Source organism: Peromyscus eremicus, chromosome 15 (assembly GCF_949786415.1).
Source record: "Peromyscus eremicus chromosome 15, PerEre_H2_v1, whole genome shotgun sequence".
Classification (NCBI taxonomy): domain Eukaryota; kingdom Metazoa; phylum Chordata; class Mammalia; order Rodentia; family Cricetidae; genus Peromyscus; species Peromyscus eremicus.
Window position 1 is genome coordinate 89,588,233 of NC_081431.1, and position 10,227 is coordinate 89,598,459.

The 10,227-nt window shown below is 36.8% G+C and overlaps 1 protein-coding gene across 2 annotated transcripts in view; it reads left to right on the plus strand.

Annotated features, from left to right (window-relative positions):
- The window catches only part of Cdh7 (cadherin 7), a 135,328-nt gene extending 125,453 nt beyond the window's left edge, over positions 1-9,875 (plus strand). For both annotated transcript variants that reach the window (XM_059280437.1, XM_059280438.1), the window contains exon 11: positions 9,382-9,875. In XM_059280437.1, coding sequence (XP_059136420.1) covers positions 9,382-9,875 — 494 coding nt within the window. The remainder of the gene's footprint in view (positions 1-9,381) is intronic.
- The last annotated feature ends 352 nt before the right edge of the window (positions 9,876-10,227 follow it).

Below are 10,227 nucleotides of genomic sequence, written 5' to 3' on the forward strand. Positions count from 1 at the left end.
GCTATGTTTATATGATGGATTACCCCATCATATCCTGTCAAGAGTACAGATAATTGACTCACATTAAGTTTCTAGTTCTAAGTTCCCACATAGTTTCATAGAACAGATGCACCATGTACAAAAAGGGTAGAAGTCCCACAGTGGTTTTAGCAAACAAAAAATACACTCATTGGTCTCCTTGGTCTCTGAAATATAACACAAAAGCCTGATGTTTCTCTAATTTAAGAGCAATCACAATTTCAGATGAAATACCTTTGGATTCAGGTAGCTTTTATCTGGAAGGAAAAACTGTTGTGTTTAAATATAGGTGAAGAAGATGGATTTTTGTTTGGAGGAATTCAGCAAAGTGTTTTCAGTTAGTTCTCTCCCTGGCTTGGGATGAGGGAATGGGCCGTGGTAGAATTGAGATGGGGCAATAGTGGACAAACTTTAAGAGATTGATCCTCAGTGGAGAGAAAATTAGATGTCTATTCATTATGACTATTTATGATCCGATGCCCATAAAATCCAAATTCACATGAGGAATAACAAAAAAATTAGTGAAATGCAATTAATATCCAACAGACACACACTGCAATTTAAAAATGATTTATTATTATTAGTGTTATTATTATTGTTGTTGTTTTGTATTCTGGCCACAGATGCCCCTCGCTTCTCTTCTCCCAGTCTCTTCCCGCCACCTCCTCAATGCCCCCCACCATCCAATCCTCCTCTATCACTATTCAAAAACGAATAGGCCTCCCAGGGATATCAACCAAACATAAAATACCAGTTGCAGTAGGAATAGGCATCTCCCGTTGTATTAAAGCCGGGCAAGGCAAACTTGTATGAGGAGTAGGGTCTCAAAAGCCGGCAAAGGAATCAGAAACAGCCTCTGCTCCCATTGTTAGGAGTCCCACAAGAATACCAAGCTACACAACTGTCACATATGTGCAGAGTGCCTGGGTCAATCCCTTGCAAACTCACTGGTTGTCGGTTCAGTCACTTTGAGCCCCACTGTTAGTTGATTTAGTAGGTTTTCTTGTGGTATCCTTGACTTCTCTGGCTCCTACAATCCTTCCTTCCCCACTTTCTCAGGATTTCCTATGCCCCACCTAATGTTTGGGTATGGGTTTTCTGCATCTGTTTCCATGAGTTGCTGGATGAAGCCTCTCTGATGACAATTGGCTAGCCACCAGTCTATAAGTAAGCAGAATATCATTATGGAATCATTACATTGACATTTTTTTCCAGTTGTGTTTGGTTCTATCCTAGGTCTGTGGGCCATCCATCTTCTGGTTCCTGGCCCTCCAGGCAGTGTCAGAGATGGGCTCCCTCTAGTGGCATATGTCTCAGACTGGACCAGTCATTGATGGCCACTCACACAATTTCTGTGCCACCCTTACCCCAGCATATCTTGTCTGCAGGACAAATCGTAGGTTCAATATTTTGTGACTGGGTTGGTTTCTCAATCCCTACACTGGGAGCCTTGCCTGGTTATAGAAGATGACTGGTTCAGATTCTGTATCCAATATTACTAGGAATCTTAGCTGGGATCACCTTTGTAGATTCCTGGGAGTTTCCATTGCACTAGGGTTCTACCTACCCCAAAACACCCTCCTTTTCCAGCTGTCTCTTCTAATACTCTCATCCTCCACCTCACCCCTATCCTTTCCGTTCCCAACCCCACCTGCCCACAAAATATTTTATTTTTTCTTCTGGGAGATCTATGTGTCTCCCAATGAGCCCTGCTTGTTACCTAGTCCCTCATGGTCTGTGGATTACAGCATGATTATCATTTACTTCACAGCTAATATCTACTTATTAGTGAATACATACCATGTTTTTCTTTCTGGGTCTGAATCACCTCACTTAGAAAGATTCTTTTTTTTTTTTTAGTTCCATCCATTTGCCTGCAAACATCACGAATTCATTGTTAACAGATGAGTAATACTCTATTGCCTAAATGTACCACATTTTCTTTATCCATTTTTTGAAATATCTAGATTTGTTCCAGTTTCTGTCCATTACAAATAAAATTACTGTGAACATAGGTAAACAAGTATCCTTGGGGTATGATGAAGAAACCTTTGAATATATACCCTGGTTTAGCGAGGTTTTGAGGTAGATTACTTCCCAATTTTCTGATAAACCAACATGTTGATTTCAAAAGTGATTGTACAAGTTTTCACTCCCATCAGCCATGAAGGAGTGATTGCCTTGTCCCACATTCATGCCAGCATGACCTGTCACTTGTGTTTTCTTATCTTAGCCATTCTGTTATGTATATGATGGAATCTATCATTTTGATTTGCCTTTCCCTGATGACTAAGGATGTTGAACATTTCTTTAAGTGTTTCTCAATCATTTGAGATTCCTCTGTTGAGAATTCTCTCTTTAGATCTGTACCCCATTTTTAATTGGATTATTTGTTTTGTTGATATCTAATTTTTTTGATTTCTTTATATATTTTGGAGATCAGCTGTCTCTCAGATATGAGGTTAGTGAAGATCTTTTCCCATTCTGTAGACTGTGGTTTGTTTTTTTTTTTTTTCCTATTGACAGTGTCCTTTGCCTTACAGAAGCTTTTTTAGTTTCATAAGGTCCCATTTACTAATTGTTAATCTTTGTGCCTGTGTAATTAGTATTCTGTTCAAGAAGTTGTCTCCTATTCCAATGCTTTCAAGGCTATTCTGCACTTTCTCTTCTATCAGGTTCAGTATATCTGGTTTTATGTTCAGGACTTTGATCCACTTGGACTTGAGTTTTGTACAGGGTATAGATACTGATCTATTTGCATTCTCCTGCATGCTAACATTAGTTAGACCAGCACCATTTGTTGAAGATGCTTTTTTTTTTCCATTGTGTAATTTTGTCTTTTTTGTCGAAAGTAAAGTGTCCATAGGTGTGTGGATTTGGGTCTTTGGTTCTTTGGGTCTTCTGGGCCTTTTATTCAATTCCATTGATCAACTTGACTGTTTTTATGCCTATCCAAAGCAGTTTTTTATTACTATAGCTCTGTAGTAGAGCTTGAAATTAGAGATGGTGATACCTCTGGAAATTATTTTATTGTACAGGATTGTTTTAGCTATCCTGGGATATTTGTTTTTCCATATGAAGTTGAGTATTAGCTTTTTCAATGTCTCTAAAGAATTGTGTTGGGATTTTGATGGGGATCAAATTAAATAATTAGATTGCTTTTGATAAGATGGCTATTTTTATTATGTTAATTCTACTGATCTATGACCGTGGGAGATCTTTCTATCGTCTGATATCTTCTCCATTTTTTTTGATCAAGACATAAAGTTCTTGTCATACAAATTAGTACTATTTAATTAATATCTCACAGATACAATGTGACAAACTTTTAATGTTATATCATAAATGAAAAGAAACAAAGAAGATACAATAAATAAAATATAGAAAGATATTAAAAGCCTAAGTAGTACAACAATATCTAGAACTTTTCCTAAAAATTTCTTCAATTCACATATAGATTTTTAAGCTAGAGCTGTTCATTTTGTCAAATACAAATGTTTGGGATACAGGAATAATTATAATGATAATATCTATTTCTATTGTCAATTTTTAACTTTGAAATGAAAATTTAGTAAATAATAATTTAGGACTAATAAAATCAAGATTTCCTGGGATTTCTGAATCATAAGTTTAGATAAGCCATCCAAAATAAGTCTATTGTGAGTCACTGATGTATACTACATATATAACTAACAAATTTAAAGTAGGGTTTTTTTTTTAAATAAAATACAAAAAAGTAAAATAGATGCTAAGAATGAATTATGTTTTTGCAAAATATATATAAATTATCCTCTAGTATAATCCAAAATATTACAAATCCAATATTTAACTATTAAAACAATTAAATCAATGACATATTTGTTTCAGAAGTAAAACACAATTGAAATACAGGTTAAAATTTAAATATCTTTTCCATCTACTAAGGAAGTGTTTGATCATACAAGAGAGAGAGAAAAGTGCCTTATGGATGCTAACTGGTCACCAAGTCAACTCCCAGGTCACTTTTCTGTTCACATCACAACAATATTCTGGAAAGAAATAATCAATTTTCTCATAAAATATTCACAGTATGCTTTATATTATTATATAACCTCACTCATCATATATAGCTATTTGATTCTTAATTTTGCAAAAGATTGTTTAATTTTTTAATGTGTATAAATGTTTTGTCTGCATGCATGTATGTATACCCCATGCATATAGGGAAGTGCCCCTGGAAATCAACAGAGGGGGTTGAATGCCCTAGAACTGAGTTGCAGACAGTTGTAAGTCACCATGTGGATTCTGGGAATTAAAACTAAGTGCTCTTAACTGATGTGCCATCTCTCAGCCTACTGGATAATTGATTTTTTTAATACATAAATATTAAAATAGTTTGAAAGAGCTATCTGTATCTGTGTAAACATTTAAAGGAATAGGGCTATAGTCTCCACAAAGAGCAGGTGGAAGAAGACCAAAGGACGGAAGCACTTTGATGATAGCTACTAAAAAGTTGTGTTTAACTTCAAATGTCTACATGATTATCTGCCATAGACCAACATGTAATAGATCAGAATAGAAATCAGTAGTACAAAATAAAGGGACACAATAATTTAGGGATGGTACATCTTTGACACTTTTGTACATTTCGCTGCTTCTTTTCCTATCATCTTCCAATTTGGTGAGAATGACACTCTTGTGGACTGCAAGCTTTTTTTTATACTTTGGATCATATAAAAAGGAAGGTATTTTGATTTCTTCACTGAGTATACCTTGCCTACAATGTTTGAACTATTTCCCACATCTAATAATTCTCTCTCTAGTCATTGAAATGTTAAATTATACAGCCTCCCAAAACAACTAGTATTTTTCTTATCTTCAAGCAAGACTGAAAAACTTCATGTTCATATTGTACCTGACGCTGATCCAAACTAGCTGATCTCAGAGTTCATGTCTATGAAAACTTGAGTGGCAATAGCAAGTTTAATAGTAGAATGAAATGCATTTTAATGTGACATAAGAACTATTGTGACAAATGTAAGAATATGATTGGTTTGTATAAAATATGCTATCAATAGTATAAAAGACTGATAATTTTGAAACTCTTTTTACTTAAGCATTAATTTAAATTTAAAGAAAGTCTAATAGTTATATAGCACATGCTTTCTTCACTTTGCACACTTAAGCTCATGTATTCATGGAAATTTTCTTGTCATTTGCTCTCTGTACCTGTCCACCGATCATCATACTCTTCATTCTCATACTTTCCTCTTCACCCCATCAGTATGCTATCCTTTTGTTTTCTCTGTTAGAATTCTCATTAGGCCGTTTGTTGTCATTGCTTTCATTCCGAGGAGATCATGAAAAGCTGCTGAAATGAACATGATCTATAAATTTCCAATAATTAGCTTTGTTTTATAATAGCTTTATTTTTTAAAATATCTTACAAGAGCTCTAGATCTTCCTTCCTTCCATCCAACCTCTTTCTCTTCTCTCCACATTTATGATATAATTTTTATTATTGTTATTTACATATGTACAACGAATATAAAACCTACTAAGTCCCTTAGGCTTTACTCGTATGTGTGTGTCCAGAGATGACCTCTTGGAATTGGACTATGTATGTGTAAGCTCATCCCTGAAGGCAACTGGTTCTTCCTCTCACAATAGTCACTGCCCTCTATAGTTCTTCATCTGAGGTGGGAGCATGTGGAATTTCCTGTCATATTAACTGTAATTGTCATTATACTTGTCATATTTAGGCAGCCATATTGTTGATAGTTCATTGGTGCATTTTATCAGCCTTGTCTAAGGAACCCACTCTATCAGCAGATGTCCTGGACTTCTGGTTCTTACAGTCTTTACACTGTCTCTTACATGATTTCCCTGACAGTGATATAGATTACCCTTTGGGATTGAGCTCACTACAATTAACTTATTCTCTGCATTTCTGAGCAGATGTGCATTTTTATAGTATTCTCCATCAGTTGCAAAAATAAACTTTGTTCATATGGCATGTGAGCAATATTTTTATGTGATTATAGGTTTAGGGATTTAGAAAACAGTTGATGATATAATCTTATGAACTGGGAGTAGTAGGTTTTCCCTTCAAGTCTCAGATCTCTACACTGAAAATTTACTTGGATAGATTGATAGTACCAGCCATGAGTTATCTCCTATGAGTGGAACTTTCCTTAATTGATGGTGTATCTGTGTGAGCATAGTGTACTTGAATGTGTTTGTGTGTGTACTCACTTATGTAGATGCATATGGAAGCCAGAGGATGACATTGGAATGTCTTCCTCAATTATTCATTTTTTGAGACACTCAAAGTCACTGAAACATGGGTCTCATTATCTTGTACAAAATGCTGGTCGGTGAGATTCTGGGTTCTACCTGTCTCTGTCTTTCACACTTGGGTTGTTGACATGCTGCCATGCCTGTGTTTTAACCTAGCTACTAGTGATTTTAACTCAAGGCCTCAGGCTTATGTTTTTCACATTCAACTCCTCCCCAGCTCCACCCTCAGTCTAATTGCTCTTGTTCCCATCCTCACCAGCTCTCAGTCAGTCCACTCATGAAATCTCTTCTATTTTTCCTTCAGACATTAACAGCAATGACACTTTATAATTAGTCCAAGCCCCTTATTTGCTTTTAGGTTTTGTAGTGTTAGACATCAGACAGAATGCATTGCACATACTGGACAAGTACTCTATAATTGTGCTACACCTTCTTGCCCGTTAAGCACCTTTTTAAAAAATATGCTGACTGCTGGGAATCTAGCTCAAAAGGTAACATGCTTCTGCACAATGTGAGGACCTGAGTGTGAATCCCCAGAAAGCACATAAAAACCAAGCCTGGTAGCGCAGCACTCTTTTAGTGATGTGAATGGAAGAGACAAGAAAGTCCCCAGATGTCTGTGGGTCAGGTAGTCTTTATTACACAGGAGTAAAAAAATGAAACATAACTCAAATAAGGAGGAAGTGACTTGGCACAGTCCTCTGATTTCTGCATGCACACTTTTGAAAGCTCATGTCCTCTCTCTCTCTCTCTCTCTCTCTCTCTCTCTCTCTCTCTCTCTCTCTCTCTCTCACACACACACACACACACACACACACACACACACACACACACTAACTCTCTGTCTGTCTCCCCCATTTACACACTTAAAATTAGGCTAAGAATAATATAACCCAAACAATTATATAGTGATGTGTGTATTTTCAGTCTTCCAAAACTTCCAGAAAAATTCAAGCAAATGTAATAAAAATTATTTTAAAAAGCATTTTGGTTTTTAGCAAGCAATAAAATATAATTCACCTTTTTTTTGACTGGAGAGACAGCTCAGTGGTTAAAAGCACTGGTTGACTTCCAGAGGACACAGGCTTGATTACCAGCACCCACGTAGTTATTAACCACACTCTGTAACTGCAATTCCATGGGAATCTAATGGCCTCATCTTTTGTATAATATTCTATGTCCAGCCTTAATATTATACTATCCCAGGGTGCCCAGAAGAAACGGCACCAGCAGCAGCGTGGAAATGAATCTAGATACATGGAGCTCTTTCATCCAACTCCTCTTATTCATCCACAACCACCATTCTGTCCAAAATTCTCTGTCCACTTCTCTCAGGACTCGTCTATATCTTTTCCAAGACAGCAACACCTTCATGTTTACAATACAACATAAGAATTGCAAGATCATCGCCAGAAGCTTCCTGACAACTTCATTTGCAACCCAAAAAGAGGAAGAGACTAAAGACGAAGTTAGATAGGAGCTAGAATAAATCAGAGAAGGAAATTTATGTGCTAAGAATATATCTTTACTGTGGTTAGGTGAAAACATTATGAGTCTATCATAAATGTGCTCAAACTATAAACCTACAAGTGATAGGGTAAGGAAATGTATGTCACTAAAAGTAAAACTGCCACTGTTTTCTGCTACCAGTTTTCTGACAGGGTGGGAGGAGTACTGATATCTAGTCAATCTGCATCTCAGCTTGAAGCACCTGGTAAGAGGAAACCCCTTTGATCTAAGAAGTTGCTCTGGGGCAGTGGAAGGTCTGAACTTGATTTGCACAGTAAACAAAGCCATGCATATGGTAGCCTGTTAGTCTCCTAGGCTCAGCGGGGGAGTTAGTACCTAGTGGAACTGTGTCTGAGAAGCTTAGCTGTTTGCCAAAATGGTTTGGAAATATTTGGGCACACAAGAATTTCATAGCAGAAGACAGCTGAAATATTAAAAACTCTGCAACACCAAATGTTCATAATAATGACCTGCTTTTTGACAGACCCTTGGCCAGTCAAAGTATAGCTTTAATACACAAATGAATCTCTACAATATACTCTTGTGGCCTGAAAGACTCATCTAGTCTTCATGGGCAACAGACATATACAAGGTGTACAGGTATGCCTACAGGAAAAATATCCACACACAAACACAATAAAAATAAATAATTTTCATTAAAAAGGCCATTTATACTTTTGTGTTGTTTTAAATACATTTTGAATCCAAAATTCAAAAATTGCCATTTTACCCCATTTTAGTTCAAGTCTGGAAGCCATGACAGGTAACCTGTTCTCAGTCTTGGGGTCACTGTAGCTAATGAAGTCTCCCTAAGTTTGTTTGTATTAACAGTGCAGAATGCGTTTAATCTGTTATACTAAAGGATATCTTGTTGCTCTCTCTTGCTTTCCAGAGACACTGAACATTTCAGTACTCACTATGTATGTTTAGGTAGGAGGAAAATCCCTGACGTTAAAGTAATTTGTTCCTCATCTTTGGCCACTGCTGGCAGCCTGCTGTCTGTAGGTGTAATACAGAGTCCAGGTTCAGTATTTCACACCTGAAAGGGGGACTCGCTTTATTATAGAAGCTTTTAATCTTTCTACATGACAGGGCATGCAGGATTTCATTAAACAGCTGAATTTCATAACAAGGACCAGACATTTGTTCAAAGAACCTGATCAAATTTTGTAATCCATTTCCATTTGGCCTTGCACTTGTTAAATTAGACACAAAACGCTTATAAATGACATTTTTCCTTCCCACCAATTAAGCAGTTCTAAGGTTCCCTTTGTGTTGCGTGGCTTTGAAAGTATTATATTTATTCTGAACTGGCCCTTCAATTTGTTCTATCAAATATTTTGGAGGTTAGAGCAGGACATCGATTGTGAACAGGTGTGGAAAGACTTTTTTGATGTATAAAAGCATTCCATTTTACAGCCATCCTTTGCAGTTTTAACACGTCTACTGATTGAATCCCGTGAAACAGGGAAGCCAGCCCTTTGCTAACTAGGTGATAGAATGTGTGAGTCTTACCACACATAAGGGGCATTCCTCCACTGGCTGACATTTTCTCTCTGCCCTTTCACATTTCAGTGCTGATCCTGCTCATCGTCACTATGAGAAGACGGAAAAAAGAGCCTCTTATTTTTGACGAGGAGAGGGATATTAGAGAAAACATTGTCAGGTACGATGACGAAGGTGGGGGAGAAGAAGATACTGAAGCCTTTGACATGGCCGCTCTGAGAAACCTCAACGTCGTACGAGACACCAAAACCCGCAGAGATGTGACTCCTGAAATTCAGTTCTTGAGTCGACCGACTTTTAAAAGCATCCCAGATAATGTAATTTTTAGGGAATTTATTTGGGAAAGACTGAAAGAAGCTGACGTGGACCCAGGGGCTCCTCCATATGACTCTCTGCAGACCTATGCTTTTGAAGGAAATGGCTCAGTTGCTGAATCTCTCAGTTCCTTAGATTCCATCAGCTCAAACTCTGACCAGAATTATGACTACCTAAGTGACTGGGGTCCCCGCTTTAAACGGCTGGCTGACATGTATGGAAACGGCCCAGAGAGTTTGTACTCATAGCCTTGGACAGTTCACTTGAAATGTACTGAATAAAAAGGCAGCAGCAAAAAAAAAAAAAAAAAAAAAAAAGAAAGAAAGAAAGAAAGAAATAAATAAAAGAGAAGGAAAAGGGGGAAGTATTACATGCAGTAAACAAGAACTTTCACTTGTGGGCCAAAAGAGGTTGTAAATATGTGTCCATTTTTAGCTATTACAATTTCTGCCTTGATGAAACATTCACTAGATTACCCAAGGGATTTCACTGACCAGACTCTGAGCATTTAAAGTTTTTTTTCCTTTTCTTTCTTTTTCAATTTTAATTGTTTATTTATTTGATAAAAAGAAATACTTAGTAGTTTGTGAATAGAGAGCA